The 26,958-nt window shown below is 37.1% G+C and overlaps 2 protein-coding genes and 1 non-coding gene across 9 annotated transcripts in view; 2 read left to right on the top strand and 1 right to left on the bottom strand.

Moving 5' to 3' along the window:
• Positions 1-26,958, bottom strand: part of LOC149705328 (DNA (cytosine-5)-methyltransferase 1-like) — a 358,139-nt gene that overhangs the window by 62,041 nt on the left and 269,140 nt on the right. The gene's annotated exons all lie outside the window — the stretch shown is intronic.
• The window catches only part of LOC149705343 (DNA (cytosine-5)-methyltransferase 1.L-like), a 74,805-nt gene that overhangs the window by 12,305 nt on the left and 35,542 nt on the right, over positions 1-26,958 (top strand). The window contains exons 8-10 of one of the 6 annotated variants that reach the window (XM_089865575.1): positions 9,385-9,506; positions 9,573-9,678; positions 11,373-11,810. In XM_089865575.1, coding sequence (XP_089721701.1) covers positions 9,385-9,506; positions 9,573-9,678; positions 11,373-11,492 — 348 coding nt within the window. In that variant the 3' untranslated portion in view covers positions 11,493-11,810. Of the gene's footprint in view, positions 1-1,865; positions 1,982-2,120; positions 4,714-9,384; positions 9,507-9,572; positions 9,679-11,372; positions 11,811-26,958 lie in introns of those variants that run through there. The other 5 variants (XM_089865576.1, XM_089865574.1, XM_089865571.1 and 2 more) reach the window with 5 other exon arrangements.
• LOC149705345 (small Cajal body-specific RNA 14) lies at positions 4,721-4,853 on the top strand. Its single transcript, XR_016381615.1, has one exon.

Raw genomic sequence — 26,958 nt, 5'->3', positions numbered from 1 at the left:
CTCGTAACTCTGGTTATATTAGAGATACGGGACGTCCTTTGAGTATGTTATAGTCCAATTTGTCCCCCATCCAACCATACTAAAATCTTAGGGCTACGACAAACAGGGGCCGAGTAATTGATCAAAATGTTCGTGAACATTCCCTCCATAGGATTAACATTACACTATACTTCGAAAGCTCATAACTCTGGTTCTATTAGTGATACGGGGATGTCCTTTGAGTATGATATAATCCTATTTGCCCCTACCCCCCTTCGCCTCCTTCGTTAACATTTGCTCCATAGAATACTCCATATACGGGAAAAACCTGGAAAACTCAGGGAAGTATATGGGAAAAAACCTGGAAATCTCAGGGAAATTTGTTTTCCAAAAGTTGTATGAACCCTGTGTAAATATTTTTCCGCCATTTCGAACGTTTTAGTAATTGTCCAGTTTCCCACTACTCGCAATTTGAGTTAGGACTCTCACACCTCTAATAAAATAGCATCAGAATCATTGACATATACTAGGCCTGTGCGGGTAGTGATTTTGTATGTCGGGTCGGGTACGGGTAGTTGAAAAACTTTAAATCGGGTCGGGTACCCGGATTTCTAACGGGTACTCGAATAATTAGGCCTAACAAAACTACCATTATTCGGGTGGTTTTCGGGTAGCAAAAATTCTTCCTTGAATTTCTGTCTGGCTGTAACACTTTGTTCTTCTCTAAACTCGTGGCTTTGTTCAGTTCCATTTTTAAGAAGAAAGAAAGTCGGGCGTCTAGCGCCCTCATTGGTGGTTTAAGGCACACCTTACCCGGTACCCCTACGCCCGAGTGCCAACCAAGACCCGATTGTCCTAAGCCTTGTCAAGGGTATTGAGCCAAAATTATAATATTTGAATAGTTTCGGGTATTAAGAAATTAAGTTTTCGGGTACCCGACCGGGTAATTGTTGGGCATCAGGCCTACCAAATACTGTCCTTTATTTCCTAGATAGGACCGGCTTTAAGTAACCCAAAGGGTCGCGAATTCTTGTCTTGTCTCTTTAATTCGATTTAAAACTGGCTTGTCGTTCCCTTTTTAAGATTTGAACAGTTTTAAAACCATCAATATGGGAGAACTGAGCGTAGTAAGCTAGTTTTAAAATTTGAAACCTAGCGCCATTTTCGGAGGTGCATTGCTGCCAGACACATTTCCCTAGTATTTTTTGGATTGATTGTCGTCGGCTGCTATTCATTCCGTATTTGGACACAGAACATCCTTAAAGGTTAATTTTTGTTTACGGAAACTTTAATTGGCCTTAATTCAATACCATTTAATTAAGTTGGAAACCTCAATTTCTAAACGTGGAACAAAATATAGTAAAAAATTAAAGAATAAGGCTAGGACGCTGCCATTTTATAATTGTGCCCTGCAGTTCTCTCAATTATAAAGCAGACGATAATCAGTTACCAAAACCACGGCCCACCCGCTCACGGAGGTGATCTAGTTATCATAGGTATTCGAAAAAATCCCTCTCTCCGTAAATGGCGGCCGATCACGTGATTTTATTTTTCCCGCAAAAAACGCCGCGAGATTCTTGAGAACTATGCGGCGCTCAAATGGACCAATACTATACTCTAAAGACTTTTAGAAACTAAACAAGATGGCCTCGGCCACATTACAGTTTTGCGCGGACAAATTGGTAACACCAAAAACTGGGGCGCCCAGCCGCAAGGGGACAGAACAATAGTTTTCCAGCTCTAAAGAGCGCAAAACTAAAAATGGGACTCTCGCACCAATAGAACTCTTTTTTTAAATTCTATTCAATAATATGCCTCTTTTTTTAATTGTTTTGCTTTTCATGTCTGGTTAAATACACAAATGCCTTATTGATCACGGTTTCTAGATTGACACAGTGGGTTGTCGTCCCACGCCAGGATGGTATAAGGAAGGTGGAGAAAAATACACTATGAGTAAATTTGATTCCATCGAAGATTGGGAATCCTTCATTTTGCAAAAAAGGTAAAACTTTTTTGAGTAAAATTGTGTCTTTCTTATTACAATCAGTTACTTGGGGGCGGGGCCCAGAGCCTTGCACTGGCTGGGCTTTCCAAATTCGGAAATTTTATCGGGTTGAGCTTTTCAAATTTTGGAAATTAAGGGGCCGGGCCAACTTTCTGACTGATAATCAACGCCCAGCCCAAACCGCTTGCCCTAGAAGGCTGAAAGTTTTGCAGGAAGGTTACTCATAAAGTAGTAGTTGCGTACTAAGAAAGATTCCCCCCCAATCCGCCGCCATCTTAATAAATGGCGCCCAGAAATGTAAAACACCTTCTCTATGCAACAAAGTCCGCGCGTTTCAACCGATTCCGCAAATATTTAGTACACTGGTTTCCTTTGACCTAAAGACAGACTGAATGGTCTTTTGGGTTCCATTTGTTGCCATCTTTTTAAATGACGGCCAGAAATATAAAAACCTTTCTTTATGGAATAATGTCCGCATGAAAAGTAATATAAAATGGCCCGACGGGCAACGCTGAATGCCTTCGCTCCTAGGGTGCTACATTAGTCATCAGTAAAATATACCCATTCTTTATATCGTTTTGATGAAATTCTTATTACACGCGAGCGACGCCGCGGGTAACAGCTAATAAAAAAATTCGGGCCGGGCCAGCTTTCGTTCGGACTAGGACCTCCTTTAATTCAAATGAAAGATAACTGACATGAATATAAGCTTTTAAGAACAAACGTGACGGACTGTTATTAATAACACACGACCAACTGCACTACATGCAACGGGCTGGCTGGGCCAGTAAACCAACTAAATGGCCGGGCCATGTTTCGGACTTCTTTTAAAAATGCTAAATCCCGGGCCGGGCTCGGTTCGGGTATGAAATCTACTTTGTACTGTGAGTTACGACAAAGACCAAGCCCGCTTTGAAGACATCCCACCCGATTTTGATGTCCGAGACGACAACAAACCAGATTATTGCTTTAATTGCCAATCTTTGGAAAAGAAACGCCAGGTATTATTTCGTTTAACTGGGGAATGAAATGGCCAAACATCTAAAGGGAGCTAACAACTGGCTGGGGGGAAGAGATAGTCTGACGTCACGCAGTTTGTGCCTAGAATACTGTTTCCAACCGTTAGGGGGGATGAAACTCCAGTAAGAGATGAAAGGGTGTGACGTTTCAGGGTCAGAACTTTTGGCTCCCTATAGATTGATAATGACATAAGTTAATTCGTAAGAATAGGTTCCATAAGTTTGTCACTGATTACTGAGAGTTTGTCACGAGGTGAAACATCGTAGATTCTCGTAAAGCGACGTCTGGTGAGACGCTGTCAAAGGCTTAGTACGGAATAAATAGGAAGATCGACTGCAAAACCTAGTGTAGTCAGTTCTCGAACTAGCTCTTATTAAGTCTCGAACATTATGAAGTATAGAGAGCTTTCAGATGGGATAGTAGTACATCTTAAGTAGTAAGTCTTACCTCTGTTCTGGGCCCAAAAGGTCAGGGAAAAGTCAAGGAATTTTAAAAGTTTCAGCAAAGTAAGGGAATTTGATTTTAGTGGGTAAAATTTCTGGGTGATAAGTCTTTATTGAAAGAGTAATGAAAGTTTCTCCTCGCTGTTATAAAATGATCAATTTCTTTTAATGTAATGTTTTTAGTTCTTTAATACTTTTATAATGCAATAATACAAAGTAACATTGTTGAGCTACCTGCTTGTTTAGGAGCGCATTGTTAACTGTGGATCCCTGGGAAAATCCTTAGCCCTCTAGCTCTCTGAGCCTCTCTCCTTGTTTGGGCACCCCATAGTGTGGCGCCACCTGGTTATTATTTTAGCTAGTTACAACACTGGCATCCTCTCTTAACACAGAAAACTCTAGAGCAATCCTTAAAAATGTCTAGAATTGTTTCTACAAAGTAAATGCTCTCTCAAAAAATCTCTTAGACTGTTATTTATAGTTAAAATGTTTCTTAATCATTTTGGTGCAACAAATACATTGGAAAACTTAATGTAGATCGAGTTTATTTAATTATAAGCACTTAAAACGTGCAGGGTAAAGGTTATTTGAAAAACCTCAGACACGTGGTTCAAAGAAACTTTGTTTGTTTCATTTTGAAAACTTGCGCTGCAGGAAATTAGCGCTGATATCTCGCGAAAAACACTTGAGTACGTGTTCAGATGGGAACTATGAAAATTTATATAAAATTAACGGATACAGCGCCTTTGGTAAAAATTGTTAAGCTAGGTTCCCACTTGACCGAAAACTTCTGCGCTGCGTCAAAAAATTGAGTTGTACGCGGGCCTTCGACGGCAAGATTTTAGTTCGGTTCACACATACGACCGAACTCAGACCAAAAAGGGTGGTCGACAGGTAGTCACGTGGCACGAGATGGAATTGCGACTCGGAGCCAGAAGAACTTAAGCCTTGACCTTTGATTTTCCCTCTGGTATCTAAATTAGGGAGCTTACTTCTACCAAATGAAGGTCGGAGAGATTCAAAATACAAACACCACAATAGCGACTCGCGATCTAATCCGGTTAAAGAATTGAAACTCAAAAGTTCATAACCCGCAAATGTGGCAATGGCGACTGACGACAGTGAAGATTTAAAAAAAACCTCAAAGCGGCGATGAAAAACTGCCCTATTATGACGTCAAGTCGTCAACAGAAGCTTCATCCCGAAACAAATTTTGATTGGCTATGAAAATAATTTTACGTCGGCCTCTGCGTCAAAATTAGAAAACCAATTGGTGGGGAAGCTACTTTCGTGTTGAAACCAAAGCTATGGTTTCAAATAGTGCAAACCACCTAGAATAATTAAATGGGATTTTGCCGACAGTTTCCTCTGAAGAAATTGACAGCTGTGCGATTAATCCCTACATATTTACACAAAGGAATTTTATAATTAACTAATTAGGCTACCCCTCGTTGCCCAAGTGTGAAAACAGACACTAAACATTAAATAATCCTTGATTACGTTTTGTTTTGGAAGACCTTTTTAATTTTACACGGAATTTTAATTACGGTAAAATTTAAGAAACGGCACCAAAACCCCTGTCCCTGTCCCGGACGCGTCCGCGAAACGAACGCTTACGATGAGAGAGAGAGGGAAACCGGTCGCGTCCGCGAAACGTACGCTTACGATGAGAGAGAGAGATCGCTAGCGTACGCGGTGGCGATACGAAGCTCCGCGTAGAGAGAGAACTGCCTGCCTGGTATATTAGTGAGAGGGGGAAGAGGGAGAGGGGGCATCCCGCTCGGAGAGAGAGGAAAGAAAGGTAGTTTAAATCTCGCGGGCTTTTTTGAGTGAAGGGAAACAAGATGATAATTTTCGTGCACTACTGCACTTTGTGCGCGTGATACATCAGAGATTATGCTGAATGGTTAGGTTAGGTTTCGTAAAATAGAGGGGACGCTTTACGGTCATAGTGATTTCTGGTTTAGGGGATCCAGGATTTTGTTTAAATACATTATTTGATTCGTATGGTTTTTAAAAATTATACTTTAGTGGGGTGCACAATTTAGTTTCATTAATATTATTTGAAATGTGACGTTATTAGAAATTAAAGGGATACACGATTGTGTTTCAGAAATGTTTTTAGTTGTACGATTTATTGGAGATCAACTATACGGGGGGTCACGTGAGCCGTGTAAAATTACTATTAAGGCCCAGCCCTTGGGCCATCTTGTTTCTTTTAACATCTTTCGAATTCAATAAAAATATGAATGATTATGGCCAGAAGGGAATAAGAGAGAAGGGACACACTTTATATCTCCATAATGCTTTACACTCGTAACAACAGTCTTACTAACCTCAAATCAACTACCCTTCACTGATTGGCTATCTAACTTCTGTCTTAGCTGTGACGTCACATAAGAAGGTGACGTCTCGGTTGACGAATAGGAAGTAGTTTTGCTTACAACTTTACATTGAAGGAGATAAAAATGGCCGAATTTCATGTTGATAAACGAAATCAAGCTGTGCAATTAATTTAGATGCACGGGAATTGAAAACATACCAAAATCAGATAATTTGAAGGTAATACATAGATGAAAACTAATTATTCTGAATTAATATTAAAAAATAAAAATTATTTTCAATAAAATACATAATTGAGGTTATAATTACACAAGAACGAAACATCAACAGCCCTAAGCCTTTGGAGAATGAAAATCTAGCAGACAAATAGGCCGCCTGATACCGCGGACTCGGAGAACTTAAAGAACTATATTTGCAGTAAATTGGTTGAAAGCTGTGTACTTGCGCAAAGTTTTCGCGGTTTTCTTGAGGCTGGTCGGACTCTCGTTACCAAAGCAGGCTCTAATGTCTCCCTTCTCTCTTATTCCCTTCTGTTATGAATATAAACTGTTATGGGTTTAGAATAGGATGTTCTTAACAGCTACGGTTCACCTTTACGGTTAAGTTTAAGTATGATAATTTAATCTATACAGACATAAAAAACTTGGTCAAATTCAGTTAAAAATGGTGGCTTTGCGCAATGAACGAACCAACCACTTTCTCATAGATAGTTAAGATTACTTAATGCTCGTGTGTCTTTGCAGTTTTGCCAGCAACCCGACTGTGGTGAATGTGGAAATTGTAAGCAAATGACTAAATTTGGAGGTTCCGGTAAAAGCAAGCCAGCCTGCTTAAAGCGAAAGTGTGTATTGTTCTACATTATTTATTTGCTACTTCGAGGGTAGTGATTTTTAAATTTTCAGCCAGGTACGGGTACTTCCCACTGGGGTCGGGAATCCGTTTTTTTTCCGGGTATTTGAAAAATTCCCACTGGGGTCGGATACCCTGTTTTTTTCCGGGTATTTGAAAAATTTCCACTGGGGTCGGATACCCTGTTTTTTTTCCGGGTATTTGAAAAATTCTCACTGGGGTCGGATACCCTGTTTTTTTCCGGGTATTTGAAAAATTCCCACTGGGGTCGGATACCCTGTTTTTTTCCGGGTATTTGAAAAATTCTCACTGGGGTCGGATACCCTGTTTTTTCCGGGTATTTGAAAAATTCCCACTGGGGTCGGATACCCTGTTTTTTTTTCGGGTATTTGAAAAATTGCCACTGTGGTCGGATACCCTGTTTTTTTTCCGGGTATTTGAAAAATTGCCACTGTGGTCGGATACCCTGTTTTTTTTCCGGGTATTTGAAAAATTGCCACTGTGGTCGGGTACCCGGTTTTTTTTTACGGGTGCTTGAAAAATTGCCACTGGGGTCGGGTACCCGGTTTTTTTCCGGGTATTTGAAAAATTCCCACTGGGGTCGGGTACCCTGTTTTTTTTTCCGGGTATTTGAAAAATTGCCACTGTGGTCGGGTACCCGGTTTTTTTTTACGGGTGCTTGAAAAATTGCCACTGTGGTCGGGTACCCGGTTTTTTTTTACGGGTGCTTGAAAAATTGCCACTGGGGTCGGGTACCCGGTTTTTTTTACGGGTACTTGAAAAATTCCCACTGGGGTCGGGTACCCGGTTTTTATTTTGGGGGGGGGGAGGTATTTGAAAAATTCCCACTGGGCTCGGGTTTTTTTACGGGTACTTGAAATATTTCCTTTTGGAGTCGGGTACCCGGATTTTTCACGGGTACTTGAAATATTTCCTTTTGGAGTCGGGTACCCGGATTTTTCACGGGTACTTGAAATATTTCCTTTTGGAGTCCGGTACCCGGATCTTTCACGGGTCCTTGAAAAATTAGGCCTGGTCAAAGTGCCAATTGTTAGATGCTTTTATACGTCGGGTACTTATCAGGTCAAAACAATATTTGCGGAAAAATACAGTAGTAAAAAGTATAGATTTAAGTTTATATATCCCCTCCCTCTTGAGTACCCGATTGACTTAAAGCAACGCGCGGGTCCAGCGGATCCCCTACAAGTTGACTTTCCTAACGAACACCAGTTTTGGCTTGGCGAAGGCAGGAGGCATTTGGGGGCGGGATTTATAAGTGCACTTATAAATCCCTCCCTCGTAGTCTTTGCTAAGCCAAAACTGGAGTACAGGAGGAAAGTTACCTTGTACGGGTAATGGGCGGTACTCGCGCGGGGGGGGGGGTTCTATTTATTCGCTAGTGTGGCAATCTTATAGAACGAGATACAATTTACATAAATCATTAGGTGTCCGAACATGACAATAGCGGACGAAGACGAAGTCGCAGATGAATATTGCAATGGAAGTAGTGATACTGAAGAACAAAGTCGAAAATTGCCACCTGCAGTAAGTATTTTGTTGAGAAAGTAATTGTTGGAGTTTAGATTTGTTTGTGTTGAAGGGTCTGTAAGGAAGGGATCGGAGGGTTTTGTAAATATTATTTGAAATACGTCACAGACACGTGACTGGGGAAAGGGTGGTTCGAAGAATTGGCGCCGCAATCTCGCGGAAACAAGGACTAAGCGGCGAGTTTCATTCTTCCGTTGAGTCTTTGTATCTTGGCGTCACGTGGTGCCTGTGATTTATTTCAAATAGTTTTTTCCCCCATCCTTCCACGCTTGCTTTATAGACGCTTTAAAAATTAATACAACATTATTTTTAAAATGTTAAGAGCCCCACAAAGAAGAAAAATGTCAAGGAGAAAAAGGTGATTAATAATTTGTAAATCTTCATATTCTATTGACGTCGAACTATAACTATTTTTATTGCCTAATTATTTTAAGCGTAAAGGTACTGTTAAACCCATTGGCAAGCCCAAAATTGTGACGAAATCCAAAAGGAAGTACTATTCGCGGATCAATGTACGAGCAAAAATTGTTAGTATGATTACATTAAATTTACAGGGTTGCCACGGGGTCAGGGGAAACCTGGAAAGTCAGGGAATTTAAAAATGGGCCGGAAAAGTCAGGGAATATTAAAAATTTGTCTTTATTGAAAGAGTAATGAAAGTTTCTCCCCATCCTCTCTTAACACAGAGTGCACTCTAGAGCAAACCTTAAAAATGTCTAGAATTGTTTTTACAAAGTAAATGCCTTTAAAAAAATCTCTTGGACTGTTATTTATAGTTGAAATATTTCTTAATCATTTTGGTGCAACAAATACATTGGAAAACTTAATGTAGATAGAGTTTATTTAATTATAAGCAGTTAAACTGTGCTGTAAACACTTACTTTTTCGGCCTAAAAAAATCAGGGAAAATCTCAGAAAAAGGTCGGGGAAAATCTCAGAAAAAGGTCGGGGAAAATCTCAGAAAAAGGTAGGGGAAAATCTCAGAAAAAGGTCGGGGAAAATCTCAGAAAAAGGTCAGGGAAAATCTCGGAAAAAGGTCAGGGAAAATCTCAGAAAAAGGTCAGGGAAAATCTCAGAAAAAGGTCAGGGAAAACCTGGAAAATTTGTCAGGGAATTTGGTTCTGAAAATTCCGTGGCAACCCTGATTTGGTTATTTACTATTTTACCATCATCTAAACTAAATAATTTCTTTGTCAGATAAATTCCGGTGATTTTGTCCTGGTTGAACCGGACGATTCGAAAGTCGCGTATTTCATCGCAAAATGCGCTTATTTTTACGAGGAAAATGGTAACATCATGTTTCACGCCCATTGGCTGAGGTAAATTTCTCCTAGAACCGTTCAATTCCGCCACAAATGGTCTTATTATATTTGGTTTGTTTTCAGTCGCGCCTGCGAGACGATCTTGGGGGAAACCGGAGATGCCCACGAGGTCTTCTTGGAATCTCACTGCGAAAATGTCATTGCGCTAGACATTTTCAAAAAATGTGATGTGAGTTTTAGCCGAACTTAACAGAATGTCCTTACAGGGACAGATGTAATTTTAGAAGCGGGAATGGGGAACGTTTAGTATTTACTTCAGTCCGACTCATAGCCCAGTAAAGAGCCTCTCCCTTCAACGCGTAACGAAAATGCGAATAATTAGGCCTAACAAAACTACCATTATTCGGGTGGTTTTCGGGTAGCAAAAATTCTTCCTTGAATTTCTGTCTGGCTGTATCACTTTGTTCTTCTCTAAACTCGTGGCTTTGTTCAGTTCCATTTGGAAGAAGAAAGAAAGTCAGGCGTCTAGCGCCCTCATTGGTGGTTTAAAGCACACCATACCCGGTACCCCTTCGCCCGAGTGCCAACCAATACCCGATTGTCCTAAGCCTTGTCAAGGGTATTGAGCGAAAAAATTTTTAATATTGAATAGTTTCGGGTATTAAGAAATTACGTTTTCGGGTACCCGACCGGGTAATTGTTGGGCGTCAGGCCTACCAAATACTGTCCTTTATTTCCTAGATAGGACCGGCTTTAAGTAACCCAAAGGGTCGCGAATTCTTGTCTTGTCTCTTTAATTCGATTTAAAACTGGTTTGTCGTTCCCTTTTTAAGATTTGAACAGTTTTAAAACCATCAATATGGGAGAACTGAGCGTAGTAAGCTAGTTTTAAAATTTGAAATATTGTGAAAAGTGAAATAGACACGCGCAGCCCGCCTCAGTGTGAATGGGTGATGACATCGTGTTAGTGTCGCCTTCTGGTGTCGTATTTAGCTTTGAAGACTATGCCAAAAGATAGTTGGCCTTGCCAGGGACACTATTTCGGCTCAAATTGTGGGCTTAAATAGTGCAAACGGGTAATTTCGGGCCTTGGCCAAGGACCCATTCGAGTCCGAGGACTCGAACTAGAGTCCCCGCACAGGCCTACTCTATACTCTAAAGACTTTTAGAAACTGAAAAAATGGGACTCTCGCACCAATAGAACTCGTTTTTTAAATTCTATTCAATAATATGCCTCTTTTTTAAATTGTTTTGCTTTTCATGTCTGGTTAAATACACTAATACCAGAAGGGAATAAGAGAGAAGGGAGACATTAGAGCCTGCTTTGGTAACAAGAGTCCGACCAACCTCAAGAAAACCGCGAAAACTTTGCGCAAGTACACAGCTTTTAACCAATTTACTGCAAATATAGTTCTTTAAGTTCTCCGAGTCCGCGGTATCAGGCGGCCTATTTGTCTGCTAGATTTTCATTCTCCAAAGGCTTAGGGCTGTCGATGTTTCGTTCTTGTGTAATTATAACCTCAAGTATGTATTTTATTGAAACTAATTTGTATTTTTTAATATTAATTCAGAATAATTAGTTTTCATCTATTTATTACCTACAAATTATCTGATTTTGGTATGTTCTCAATTCCCGCGCATCTAAATTAATTGCACAGCTTGATTTCGTTTATCAACATGAAATTCGGCCATTTTTATCTCCTTCAATGTAAAGTTGTAAACAAAACTACTTTTTATTCGTCAACCGAGACCTTCTTATGTGACGTCACAGCTAAGACAGAAGTTAGATAGCCAATCAGCGAAGGGTAGTTGATTTGAGGTTAGTAAGACTGTTGTTACGAGTGTAAAGCATTATGGAGATATAAAGTGTGTCCCTTCTTTGTTATTCCCTTCTGCTAATACCTTATTGATCACGGTTTCTAGATTGACACAGTGGGATGTCGTCCCACGCCAGGATGGTATAAGGAAGGAGGAGAAAACTACACCATGAGTAAATTTGATTCCATCGAAGATTGGGAATCCTTCTTTTTGCAAAAAAGGTAAAACCTTTTTGAGTAAAATTGTGTCTTTCTTATTACAATCAGTTACTTGGGGGCGGGGCCCAGAGCCTTGCACTGGCCCCGCTTTCCAAATTCGGAAATTTTATCGGGTTGAGCTTTTCAAATTTTGGAAATTAAGGGGCCGGGCCAACTTTCGTTTTTGTATATCTATATAAATCAAAGTCCTGACTGACTGATAATCAACACCCAGCCCAAACCGCTTGCCCTAGAAGGCTTAAAATATGCAGGAACATTACTCATAATTAGTAGGCGCGTGCTAAGAAAGATTTTTTCCAATCTGCCGCCATCTTAATAAATGGCACCCAGAAATGTAAAACACCTTCTCTATGCAACAAAGTCCGCGCGTTTCAACCGATTTCACAAATATTTAGTACAATGGTTTCCTTTAACCTAGAGACGGGCTGAATGGTCTTTTCGGTTCGATTTGTCGCCATCTTTTTAAATGGCGGCCAGAAATTTAAAATCCCTTCTTTATGGAATAATGTCCGCATGAAAAAGTAATAAAAAATGTCCCGACGGGCTGACGGGCAACGCTGAATGCCTTCGCTCCTAGGGTGCTATATTAGTCATCAGTAAAATCTACCCATTCTTTATATAATTTTGATGGAAGTTCTTATTACACGCGAGCGACGCCGCGGGTAACAGCTTGTTTATATAATAAAAAAAAATCGGGCCTGGCCAGCTTTCGTTTATTTTTGAAAATTTGGGCCAGGCCGGACTAGGACCTCCTTTAATTCAAATGAAAGATAATTGGCATGAATATAAGCTTTTAAGAACAAATGTGACGGACTTTTATTAATAATACACGGCCAACTGCACTACGTGCAACGGGTCGGGCCAGGTCAATGTATGTCACGGGCTGGCTGGGCCAGTAAACCAACTAAATGCCCAGGGAGCCTATTCTCTAAAAATCTAAATCATTTGGACGATGATCCAAATCTAAACGTTTGGATCGGCTCCATTTGGATAGGGCGCTTAAAACCGTATTCTCTAACCCAAATCCAAATCGACATTTGGATCTCCCGCCAAACCTTTATCCAAACCAAATGTACGTCACTTCCTCTTTCATTACGTAATTTTACTTACTGTTTATTGGTCAATTCTTTTGCAGCGTTTAATATAAAAGTAAAATGTTTTTAAGCCTTGGGTTTTTGCAAGTTAGATTGTAATAATTTTGTAAAATTAAGAAACCTCTTAATTTGATAGTTTAAGCTTATTAGGCCTAATTAATATTAAGTGGGAAATTAATTTGAATGAAAAATAGGTGGATATCTTTTATTAATTGGGAAATAATGCACACATTTTTACATTTGAATTTTAGAAGCTAAGTTATTATTTATTTTGTGTATATAAAATTCAGCGTTAATTTCACTAAGGCAATAAATTAATTACCAACGAGGAATTAGCTAGTACATATGTTTAATATTAGAATTTAATTGTTTCAAAACTAATAAAGTTTTGAACCGGTTTTTGTAATTTAGTTATTAAAATTTGTGATTGTCGATTGGTCAATATTGTAATTTAACCAATGGTGGAATCAATTTTTTTTTAAACTCAATGAAACTGAAATATCAATCAATCATCTACCGAAAGAGGTATCAACCTACTTTTTTTTTCAAAAGAAGGTAAATAAGGATTAGATGGCTTGTTGCTTCAAACAAGATTTTTAATCATGAAGAGAATATTTTGTTAATTTTGGTCAAATTTAGATATTCGGTAATCGAGTTGATATGAATAAAGCCCTTTTTGCTCATGTCTATTTTAAACTTTAATCACAGATTTCGCTTACCATTTTACAAGCATAATAAACACTACTGAAGGACGCAAATCTATCTGTGATCGGTAATGGTGACCAATATAGCAATTTGCCCAATTAATCGGTTTGAACTTCATTTGCACATTTCTACTCGTTAATTTGATATGTTGCGAGAAATTTGAATGGAATATAAATAGTTATCTCTTTCAGTAGATAATTTTTGATGTTGATATTTAAGATTCATGGAGTTAAAAAAAATTATTAAGCTTTGATATCAACATCGGTTAATTTACGATATGGGCTTATGATGGTAGTCTGTTTATAAGATTAAATCGTTACTTTAAGTGTCACTAGACAGTATCTACCTCCAAAATCGAGACTTAGTAACTTTATAACCATCTCCTAGTCACAGGATATCCGAGGGTCAATTTCTTACATCATTGACATGTGATAGTGATTATCGGAGGAAGGCTTGCTATAGCTGTCAACTTTTGGCAAGGCCTAATACCGTTTTGCTTGACTTTCGCCGTCAAATTCCTTTTAAAGCATAGATCATATAGTATCCACCCTTGATTTTCATTTAGCAACACACGTTGGATTCGTAAACCTCGACGCGTACCACGATTAGAAGCATTAAAATGCAAAAACAACACACTGACCGCATACATTTTTTTAGTAAATAACATTCACTACAGCTGTTTTGGGGGCTGACAGACGATAAAGAAAAAGCCTTCGGAGTCCGGCCCCTTAAAGGGGGTGGTTTCGAGGGAACGAAATTCAAATGCAAGGCGCGTCCCTTGAATTCGTAAATACCGACGTTTAACGCAATTATAATATTGAAATCTTATACAATTAAGTTAAATTTAAGAAAACAAAGCACTACTTTCAAAGTATAAACTTTAAAAATACGACGATAAGAGAAGGCGAAGTAACGGGCAACGAGACTCGAGAGGCAAACATTTAAATGGCAAAAATTAACCTTAAGCCAAGGCTTAGCGCAATTTCACCGCCTTAAAAAAAGGGCCAAGTTTAGAAATAGATTGTGGGACAATAAAAAGGTGGAAAATTATGATATTAGGCTTATATTAAAGCTTGAAACCTACTTTATATTATATTTAAAATCCATCCATAAGCAAATCCTCAAAAAATATGAAAATGACCACGAAAAAGAACCCACTCTCAAATTTTTTCCCCTTAAAAAAAAAATGGCGGCCACAAACGGGGTGAAAATGGGGAAAAGAGCTATCCAAATGACGATTTGGCCGGCCATTTGGCTTGCCAAATGTTTGGATAGGGTTTGAACCAAATGAAAAGGGATTTGGAGTTACAGAATACGGATTAGTGTCATTCGGGGATGAGCCGACCCCAAATCCAAATCATTTGGATTAGGAACGATCCAAATGTAGTTAGAGAATAGGGTCCCTGGAAAAGTGGGTTCAAAGAGTACTTGGACTCGAACTCGAGTACCCGCACATTTCTAGTCATTTAATTAATATTTAAATTTTAGAAAATTAAATACGAAAATTGCACAAATGTTTTGATATCAAAGCGCATTCTTCATATATGTGGCAATAGCAAACCCTTTGACACTGAAAAAAATTATTCTATGAGAGCGGTAGCTCTCTTAGATAAGACTTCATACTGCTCTTGATGTATAAGGAGGGTTTTTTGTTTGGATGTAGTTTTTTTTTTGTATTTAATTCAAGGTTTTAGAAAATATCCTACGAGTTCAAATCATGGTTCAAAGAAACCAGCTGATAATTTAAAGAACCTAACCCGAGGCAAGGTCGCGGTCTCAAACGATTTACTGGCATGTGAAAATAAAATGTAAAAAAATCGGTTTTCCACTCAAAAAAAAAAACGTGCAATAAATTTCAAATAGCGTCTAGAATATGAACGACCAAATACTCAAGATAAATATTTTAAAAGGGCTAATAATTATGTTAACCGATACAGGATCTTACGTTTCCGAAAAGATTTATGCGCAAGGACGTTCGTATAAAGAGTTAAAATGGCTACAAATATCCCTAAAGATTGAGCTTTTGAAAGAGGTGAAAAACAAAATTTCTGCGTTCAAAATATTGACATTACTTCGTTAATCTTGCTACTAAGAAAAACAAAAGAGATTAAAAGTTTATGTTAGAAGATAAAATGGGTTGTACCCCGATCGAGAAAGAAGGGAATTTCTTTACAAAAAAAAAAATATCATACGCGTTATGAATTTTGGAAAAGGACGTGGCGCTACAAAGAAAATCCATCCGGTTTGAGAACTAATTTATTTCTAAAGAGTTGAAAGAATAAAAACTCTAAACTAAGGGACCAGTTTCGGCTAAAAAGTCACTAACCTAACGATAAATACTGACCGACCAAATTTCTATCATTAATATTTATTATCTTGAATATTAAACATGTCAGGCGGTGCTGTTGGCTTTAGTTTGTCCAGGGGGTTTGTCCCTCATCTCAGAATCTCTCTATGTTACAGTTAAAAGATTAGAGATACCTACGCCATCTACCCTTTGCAATTTCTTTAGTTGATCAATTTGTTTAATGTATTTAAAATCTATTATTATTATTATTATGTCTTCTTAATCCAATATTTATTCTATTGTTAATCTATTATTATGTCTATTACAAATCTGTTATGTCTTACCTTTATAACGTGTATTTCTCATTTAAACCCATTCAACTTCTCCACCATGACCATATCAGTTTATTATTGTAACGCCATCTATGTAAACACCCGAGCAGAAGGATGTAAACAAGTAGGGAAAACCAAAACATTACCTCTCCGAGTCAAGAGGAAGACTACTTACAAACTTATTTATCTAGATATTGAATTATTTTTCTCATTCTTTTTATGAACAACTAGCTGTTACCCACAGCGTCGCTCGCGTGTAATAAAAACTTCCATCAAAATGATATAAAGAATGGGTAGATTTTACTGATGACTAATATTTCTGTGGCGCCCTAGGAGCGAAGGCACTCGGCGTTGCCCGTCAGCACGTCGTAGAACTGTTCACGAGCTCGAGCCAGCTCGGGCTCGTGACCAGCGAGCCGAGTTCGAGCCGAGCCGAGCCGACTCGATTAATTAACGAGCGAGCTTTTTTGAAGGCCGAGCCGATAAGCATCGAGCCACTACGGCTCGCGAGCTCAGTCATTGAAATAGTGCTTTACTTTTAGTCCTTAATTCTTCTCTTCCCCAATAGCATTCCGTTGTATTTTTACATGAAATAACGCGTGGGAATTAATGCTCACCTTACCGAACTGGATGACAGAGTAGATGGTATGGCTCCCTCTTACGGGACTGGCCGGATAAACATGATCTCACGATAATGAATTTGCTGGAGCATAAACGGATTGGAAAGATCACTTGGTCAGCGAGGGGTTTGTCTTCTTGAATAGCCCTACGGAGCCCCTGGTTTCATTTTCGAAAGAAACCATTTCCAAAGACTTCCTTGGAATTTCCTTAAGAATTCTAGAGATAAATTTCCAAAGAAGGTCTAGGGTTTGTTTTCCAAAGATATTCTTGAGATAAATTTCCAGAGAACGTCTAGGGATTATTTTACATAGAAATTCTTTAGGAATTCTAGAGATAAATTTCCAAAGAAGGTCTAGGGTTTGTTTTCCAAAGAAATTCTATAGAAATTCATGAGATAAATTTCCAAAGAACGTCTCTAGGGAATATTTTCCAACGAAATTCTTTAGGAATTCTTGAGATCAATTTAAAAAGAAGGTTTAGGGTTTATTATGCAAAGAAGTGCTTAAGGAATTCTTGAGATAAATTTCCAAAGAAAGTCAAGGGTTTGTTTTCCAAAGATATTCTTGAGATAAATTTCCAGAGAACGTCTAGGAATTATTTTACATAGAAATTATTTAGGAATTCTAGAGATAAATTTCCAAAGAAGGTCTAGGGTTTGTTTTCCAAAGAAATTCTATAGAAATTCATGAGATAAATTTCCAAAGAACGTCTCTAGGGAATATTTTCCAACGAAATTCTTTAGTAATTCTTGAGATCAATTTCCAAAGAAGGTTTAGGGTTTATTATGCAAAGAAGTGCTTAAGGAATTCTTGGGATAAATTTCCAAAGAAAGTCAAGGGTTAATTTCCCAAAGAGATTTGTTTATTGAGATAAATGTCCCAAGAATATAGGGTTTATTTTCCAACGAAATTCGTTTGGAATTCTAGAGATAAATTTCCAATAAACATCTAATGTTTTTTTCCAACGAAATTCGTCAGGAATTCTAGAGATGAATTTCAAAAGGCCAGATATATTTGCAATTATGCTTCACATATAATTATCTCAAAATATTTTTACCCAAATTGTTTAGCTTAAGTTTTTCTACACTGTTAAAAAAAATGGAACTGTAAGACACCTTTAGAGGTGTTTCCTAATGCATCCCCAGTAGCACCTCTATTGGTGTTCAAAAGCACCATTCGAGAGGATGTCAATACGCACCTTTCAAAACGGTGCGAAATAATACCTTCTCTGAAGGTGGTTTTTAAATCCTGTTAGGTGTTTTAATCACTTTGAGTAGAGGTGTACATTAATACCAGAAAAAGTGTTTATAAACCCTTTAAAAAAGGTCTTTTTGAGACTAATTTGGTGTTTTTAAATTCCATTGACGTTGGTGCTTTTTAATTCCTGTTAGGTTTATAACCTCACCCTTAATAGAGGTTTATAATTATACCAGAAAGGTGTCTATAGACTCTGTAAAAGGTGTTTTTTGAAATAATTGTATTTCAAAACACATGAGTTACCATAGATTAGTCTTTCAAAATAGCTGCTCAAATCCAGTGGATTAAGGGTAAACGTTTTTTCTGCTGTAAGCCTTATTCAACCGTGTAAGAATTGATACGCGTGCGAAATGGTTACGTTTAACCTTTACTGTATATCCTCAATAGTTCTTTTTAAGGACCTGATTTATATCATTCAAAAGTGTATTTAATTTTCGGCTCACTGTCAACCGTCAAGACCTCCACAAAGTCACACGAATTCATGGAACCAAACCGAACAAGGCTTACCAAAATCTTGAAATGTAACATTCAGTGTAACAAGGAAAGTTTAATTTCACGTTTACACTGTATATAAATGTAGTAAAGCTGAATTAAAAAGTAAACACCAAATTTGAAATATTAATATAAAAGATGTTCTTGGAATATTGAAATGAAACAGAGCTTTTTAGCTACAAAACTACAAAATGAATCGTAATGCCGAAACATACTAAATATTTTCATTTAATATTCTACTATAAGAAAATGTTCTGGTTTTGTAAGAGATAATTTTATTTTACTCGCTTTATATTAACTTTGATATGCGCATAGTGTTTCGATTCAGATGCAATCTTCATTACTCGTTCTATATAAACTTTCACTTGTGTCGTTTGGAAGAAAGAAGATTATCTTAAATAATTAAATAAATATAAATGATATTAATTTTTTTAATCGTCAGTATTTTACCTTAATTCTAGTTAGGTGGTTTAAAGGAATGTTATTCTTAAAATGATTTTAAATATAGCTATTGTTGACGTTTGATTTCTAGCGTAAACCGTTTTCACAAATTTTGGAAATTTAGGGTATATAAGGCGATTGATTGACAAATGGTAGGAATAAGCGCAATTGAGTGGACCTTTGGTCGAAGCCCTGCCATTGGGAGGCTAGACGTTTCTCGTACCTTAAGCCGATCGCGCGTACATCTTAATCCCAACGATGATAATGGAGTAGAAGCCAATGTTTCAGATTGGCGTGTATGTGGTATACACAGAAGACTATATGATGGTGTTGTCAGAAGCCAATAAGTACAGATAAACTTTTATGTCGTATATACCATTAGAAAAACAAGTGTGGAGATTGCGTAATGAAGTAGAATTTTTACCTCTCCGAGTGACGATGACGTCACGGAGGAATATTGCACTAGACGTTTCTGTGTGTCTGTCTCTCACCGTGTTCGCAGTTGGCAAATCGAAGCAATTTCCGGACCGCGTTCGCAGTATACAGAAATTCGAAAAATGTTACTTCGTTGCTATATCCAACTTAGTTAAGGTCAATCATTAACTACCCGTTACACCTTCATCTACTGTCTAACCACCAATTGTTTCACCCAATGCCAACCGGTATCTAATGGCTTCTTACAACAACACCATGCAATAGTCTTTCGTGTACTCCACATACTCCACACGCGGCGAGCGGTTAGGGTTATGAGAAATGTCGAGCCTCCGAATGGCAGAGCTTCCACCAAAGGTTCACGCAATTGCGCATTTTCTTATCTCTTATTGTGAATCAATGACCTTTATACCCTTAATTTACAAAAGTTCTGATATAGGTGTTCCCTAGAAGTATAACGTTAAAGATAGCTTTGTTTAAAATTATTTTAGGAATTTAAGTTTCTTAAACCGACTTAACTATAATTAACGTAAAATACTGACTATTAAAATAATTAATATCACTTATATTTATTTAATTATTTAAGTTAAAATTCTTTCTTTGGAGTGACAAAAGTGAGAGTTTATATAGAACGAGTAATGAAGAAACGCTACACGCATATCAAAGTTAATATAAAGCGAGTAGGATGAAAAGATATCTTACAAAACGATAATATTTTCTTTTTGCAGAATATTAAATGGAAATATTTTAAATATTTTTCGACATTACGATTTTTATAGTAGTTGTGTAGCTATAAAGTTCTGTTTCATCTCAGACACACAGATACGTCCAGTGTAATACCTCTCCGTGACGTCATCGTCACTCGGAGAGATAAAAACCTGTCTCAAGGGGAAACTAAAGTAATTTTTATGAATTACTCTAATTCCAAGACATTCCAGCATATTGAACTCTTCGAGAATTGTTTTAAATGATTGAAAAATCATAATAAGTATGAATTCCCTCAAATTATTTGTATAAGGAAGTCCAAAGCAATTTTTAAAATATTTGGGATATTTTTAGGATGCTTCACTATGCAGGTTGAATTAATAGGTGATTTCAATCTAAGGTCATATCAAAAACCTTTCACTTAAAAAAACACCATATCAGCTAAACAGTGTTAAGTAAAGCCCAAAGGTGTTTATTCGCACCATTCAAACAGATTTATATTAAAAACAATATTTTCGTTTTTAAAAAATATTTGATAAGGGTCAATTAACACCTAAAGGTGTTTATACGTACCAGTGAATCACCATTTCCTTAGAAAATACCTTAAAAGAGTCAACTAGCACCTTTTTACGGATAAAACACCATCTCAGTTGAAAAAAACTCTAAAAAGAGTTTATAATCACCTCAAGGTATTTCCGAACACCCATGAAACACCTTTTCTTCTAACAGTGATACATAGACATTGACTTGATGGTTAAAAAATTAAAAACGTTTCACGAAGGCTTGTCCCGTATATCTAAGGCTCAGCAAGTGCTGAAATGGTTTGTTAAATCTGTAATGCATCGTTCTTGCAATGAGGATGGTCAGCTGGGGCTGGGGAGTGACCACAACGTCCTCAACCTATCTTGGGAGGCAGGCAAACTTCCGTGCAATTAACCCCTCTTCAGTGCCAAGAAAAGTGGCGCCTGACGGACAATGATGCCTTACGTCGTTATGGGCAAAATGTAAACTTGCTATTAGAACAGAGTTAAGGTCACACTTATAAGAAAATGTATGATTATGTTCGTTTCTTGGGCTTAAGAACACATTGGATGTCAAGAATGTCACAACTAGATCGCAAATTTGGGAGCCGTCAGTTCCGTGCAGCCCTATCCTCGACACGAATGATGCGGAGCTGTAGACAAACCCATACTTGAGGCGTTAGAAGACCTTTGGCGTGCTGAATTAAACAAGCATCATATATAGTCTCACCCTGTACCGTGAACATACATCTTTGCCCCGATTAGAATCATTTTACTCCAATGAGAAAAGCAGTCACTTGCTTTTTTCCAAGCTCAGACAGCGTCCCTCCCTACAGCTGGTCGAATCTCAACAATATTTGGAAGGGACCCTTCTTGCCCATGATGTCCCAATACGGTTGAAGACGTTGAACATGTAATCATGGTATGCCCTGATTTTGCTTAAGTTCATTTAGCCTATTCTACTAGGGCCTCGCGATACGTCTAGGGTACATAATGAACCTCATATACAGTATTTTCCTCAGACATATTAATTACATAAACGCTTCTTACTCTCTAGGGCCAACGCTGTTTATAAACATTACCTAACAAACATTAACAGTTCTACCCATTTTGCTAGTGTGCTGCGCCTCATATCACTCCGTTGGAAGAAGAAGAAAAAAATTGTATCATTATCTTTGTACTATATTCATATTGTATTTAATTTCTATTTAATCTTGTTAATTTTACCTTATTAATGCTCAAGAAAATTGTAAGGGTTCTGTACCAATTGCTTGCCAGCCAGTAGTGGCTCCTCCCTTTTTCAAAAGGGATCTACATAAAAGCAAATAAAGATTCATTCATTCAGGGGCTGAAACATTTCTACAGGCGTTCGGTAGGAAATACATGTAAAACCATTCCTGATGTTTGCCACCTTAACCACCTATGAAACTTGAATTAAAACAATCTGAAAATGTAATATACGAAATATTATATGAAAAATATGGCGCAGTTTTGCTTTTCGTTAGGTCAATGAACTCAAATAACGCCGGGTTTTTACTGTTATGTTCAATATATGAGAGTAGGGCGACCAGGCACGAATATGTTAAATATAACGTTCTAGAAAAACACTATGTGGAAGTCGAACGCAATGTATTTGCCCTATTTCGATGAAATAATTTCCGCAACCGGAGCCTCATTTCGGAGGCTCCCGTTCCAGCGCATTATAGGTGCAAATAAAGAGTTCAATTGAACTGTAACTCTCAATAGTTTATTTTTCATTAAATAGGCCAATACGTGATACCAATTTTCCATGCCTGTCGGAGCTAATAGATTTAAACCTTATACAGTATAAAAGCGTCCACCAGCCTATATCACACATCACTGTTATACAAGTGTTATGAACGAACGTACTATCCTCTTAATACGAGATATTTTTTAGTTAATATAGCCGAAAAGTAATAGAAATTATTTCCAAAATGTTTTCCAACAAGATGTTTCTCCTCTTTGCTGTATTCACTATTACTGTTCTCGTGCTGGCGCAATTGGCGAATTCAGTTGGCGGTGAGAAAGCTCTAAAACAACCTTGGTGAGGGGTTAGTCACTTGAATAATCAGGTGTAAAAAACCGAAGAAATCGATTACTTGATTTCTATAATTCTTAGAAAATCATCAGTAATCACAATCATTTTTGTGAGTAATCAAAGGTAGTCAGAAATCTCCGATAATCACTGGAAATCACGTGAAATCTTGAGAAAATCAGATTTGATCAGTAATCACATGATTTAGTAGTAATCTTTTGTAATCACCTCGGTAATCAAACATTTCGTGAAATAATCAGACATAATAAATCGAGGAATTCGAAAATCCAAAATAAAAATCATAATCAGTTGAAATAGGAGTAATCACTGCATTCATCGTAATTCACGAATAACCCAGTGGTAATCACGGCATTCACCAAAAAATCACCGGTATTCATTGGCATTCGAACAGAAATCACAAGTAATCAGCGGCAATAACGGGAAATCAGTGTAAAGATTACGGATATCACCAAAATAATCGTAATCACAGAAAAGAAATTAGTTCAGTAATCAACGGAATTCACATAAAAATTCAGAAATCAGGAATCAGGTGTACAAAATTTTGGCGAATGACTAGCCCCTCGAACCTTTATTTGAAAATGCTTATACATTTCCGTTGAACGGTCAATTTATGTCTAAAAGAAAGTAGTAAGAGGTGGAAACCTTGTGTGAAAAAAAAAGGAAACAAGGTTTAGAAAATGGCCGCAATTCGACTGAAAATTTTGTTTGAACAAATAATTTATCCTACACAATAAGAAAATAAATTTAGTCTTATTACCGATTAAATATAAGCAGTATTACTTATAACTTGAATGTATTTCTGTTGAAAAGTTTAACTTTAATTATCTTTTACACGCACTTTTTTTATTCACAATGATAAGTTGACGGTAAGTTAAATTCATCTTTTCCAATAAGTTCAAAATAAAAAAAACCGCGGAGAAAAAGTTAATTTTAATTATCTTTCACGCACCCTTTAATTCACAATGATAAAAAGCTGGTATGTGAAATTCATCTTTTTCATTAAGTGCATAAAAACGTGTAGAAAATTTAAATTTTAATTATCTTTTACGCGCACTTTTTAATTCAAAATGATAAGGTGCTTTAGGTAAGTGAAATGCCACTTTTTCATAAAGTGCATAAAACACGGAGAAAACTTTAATTTTAATTATCTTTTCACACGCACCTATTAATTCACAATGAAAAGCTACTGGTAAGTGAATATTATCTTTATCATTAAAGTCCATGAAACGCGGAGAAAATGTTAATTTTAACTATCTTCTACACGCACCTTTTAATTCGCAATGATAAGCGGCGAGTGAGTGAAATTCATCCTTTTATTAAGTGCATAAAAAAGCTGAGGAATCTTTAATTTTAATTATCTTTCACACGCACCTTTTAATTCACAATGATTAGATGAAGGTAAGCGAAATACATCTTTTTCATTAAGTGCATAAAAACGCGTAGAAAATGTTAATTTTAATTATCTTTTCTACGCACCTTTCAATTCACAATGATAAGCCGTTGGTACGTGAAATTTACCTTTTTCAATAAGTGTGTAAAACGCGTAGAAAATATTAATTTTAATTATCTATTACACGCACATATTAATTCAAAATGATAAGGTGGTACAGGTAAGTGAAATGCCACTTTTTCATTAAGTGCATAAAAACACGGAGAAAACTTTTATTTTAATTATCTTTCACACACACCTTTTAATTCACAATGAAAAGGTAAAGGTAAGTGAATGTCATCTGTTTCATTAAGTTCATAAAATGTGGAAAAAATGTTAATTTTAATTATCTTCTACATGTACCTTTTAATTGACAATGATAAGCCCTTGGTACGTGAAATTCATCTTTTTATTAAGTGTAAAGAAAAGCGGAGTAGTATTTAATTTTAATTATCTTTTACACGCACGTTTTAATTCACAATGATTAGAACAAGGTAAGAGAAAATCTCTTTTTTCGTTAAGTGCATAAAACCAGATAAAACGCAGAGAAAACCTTGATTTTAATTATATCTTCTACACGCACCTTTCAATTCACAATGATAAGCTTCTGGTACGTGAAATTAATATTTTTCATTAAGTGCATATAAAAGCGGATTAAAATTTAATTTTAATTATCTTTCACGCGGAAACTTTAATTCACTATGATTAGAACAAGGTAAGAGAAAATCATATTTTTTCATTAAGTGCATAAAACGCGCAGAAAAGGTATATTTCATAGCTCTGCTGCATTTAGGCAATTTTTAAAACTTAAATTTGAATGCCCATCTTGATAATGGGCAATCAAAGAGACCGATCATTATCATATTTCATTTAGAAAAATAGGAAATAAACTCGTTTATTATTGATCTAGCAAAACCCGTATAGAAATTAACATAGAGATATAGGGGCGCGATGATTCCTATCAGCTGTTTGCATTCCTTGCCATAGTAGTAGGCCTTCCTAATTATTTGCAACCAGAAGTCCATTAAATTAGCCTAGGAAGTAACCAAAAGCGAGGTTTGGGACTCCCCTCTCTTGTGTAGCAATACTGAAGAAGGGCGACACATTCGCCACCTCACGATAATTTTTCTCAGATCTCCGGTTTAGGTGCAACTCGTATGCCAAAATTTGCCCTATTGAGAGAGAAAAAACTATTGGCTGAATATGAACACTGTATCTCTAAAAGGACCGGAAAACGCCCCCTTCCACTGTAAAACCGAGCCCTCTCTTAAGCATAGAATCTGGCGAAGGTATGGGGGGGGGTGAATTTTGGAACAGATACCTACGTGTATATCTATATAAATCAAAGTCCTGACGGACTGACTGACTGACTGATAATCAACGCCCACCCCAAACCGCTTGCCCTAGAAGGATGGAAATTTGCATGAACGTTACTCATTTGTAGTAGGCGCGTAAGAAAGATTTTTCCAATCCGCCGCCATCTTAAAATAAGGCGACCAGAAATGTGAAAACTTCTCTATGCAACAAAGTCCGCGCGTTTCAACCGATTTCGTAAATATTTAGTACACTGGTTTCCTATAACCTATACGGGCTGAAAGGTCTTTTGGGTTTGATTTGTTGCCATCATTTTAAATGGCGGCCAAAAACTTAAAAACTTTCTTTATGGAATAATGTCCGCATGGAAAGTAATAAAAAATGTCCCGACGAGCTGAATGGCAACGCTAAGTACCTTCGCTCTTAGGGTGCTACAAAAATATTAGTCATCAGTAAAATCCACCCATTCTTTATAGGCCAGGACAGATAGGCCAAAAAAGGGCTTGACCTAGAACATTTGAACATAAAGATGAAAATTGGTACATGTGTTGTTTTTGACCTAACAAAAAATATACTAAAAGTCCCCTGCTGTAGAGCGCGAGCTTTCGCCGCCATCTTGGAAAATGGCCGCCGTGAATTACAGCTACAATGTATTTTACGTTCTTCTTCAAAAATTATGAAAATTAGTATACATCATGATTGGAACCACATGAACATCATGGCAATATTTTACAGCTCTGTGTTCAATAGTTTGATCGCCATATTGGAAAATGGCCGCCGTCAATGCTAGGTACAGTATGTTTCACCATGTTGTTGGAAAATTAAGAAAATTGATAGGTATTTTAATCAGAGCTGTGTCAATCTCATAGTAAAATATTGAAGCCATTAGTCAGATAGTTTGGCCGCCATGTTGGAAAATGGCCGCCATCAATGCCATTTAGATACAGTATATGGTTCAAAAATTATGAAACTTGGTAATTATTATGTTGAAGACAGTCTTAACATCATACTTGAATATTGAAGACGTGCTACTGATAGTGTGGGCGCCATCTTCGAAAATGACTGCTCGAAGTGCCAAATATATTACCGATATATAAATTTTTTCGATATTTTTTTATTGAGTAGATGATTTTCATGAACGTATAAAACGCCATAAAAAATAACTATTTTCGAGTCTAAATTATCGACCCATCTTCAAAAATGGTCCCTGAAATATTACTATCCTAAAATCTGGAAAAAAGAAAAGCCATATTACTCGAATTTTGGTTATGAATAACCGTTTTATATGGGGTATATTATTGTATATACATTCTAGTGTCATTAAGGATTAGATTTAAGACACATTTTTAACATTTCGTTCATATTTCTCGTCATCCTGAAGATTTTTTATTACGGCTAATACCTTGACAATGACCACACATTGCCCAACAAGCTAATCCAGATCGTCTACATTCACAGTTCTTTATACAAGATGTTCAGCAGACTGCAGGTACAAATAATGAGTGTTATAAGTTCATCTGATGCCGGAAGGAGAATGGTGTGAATGGGATTAAATCGTTTCCTAGCTATTTTGGACTTGAAGATACGCTCGGAAAAAATGTAGTTTTGCGGTGTCGGTTGTTGGATTAAGCTTAGCGAGATCAAATGAGGGCTTGACAGTATATGTGGCAACGGTTCCATTATACGTGTAATATCTACATAGTTGAAGCGTGACGTGTCAATTATCACCCTAAGAAAAAGCGAAAAGAAATCTCTCTTCGGCAGCAG

Source organism: Phalangium opilio, unplaced genomic scaffold (genome assembly GCF_054372755.1).
Source record: "Phalangium opilio isolate 3A_F unplaced genomic scaffold, DU_Popi_V2 ptg000014l_1, whole genome shotgun sequence".
NCBI lineage: Eukaryota > Metazoa > Arthropoda > Arachnida > Opiliones > Phalangiidae > Phalangium > Phalangium opilio.
The sequence above is the reverse complement of the archived record's forward strand: the minus strand, read 5'-3'. Positions and strand labels throughout refer to the sequence as shown.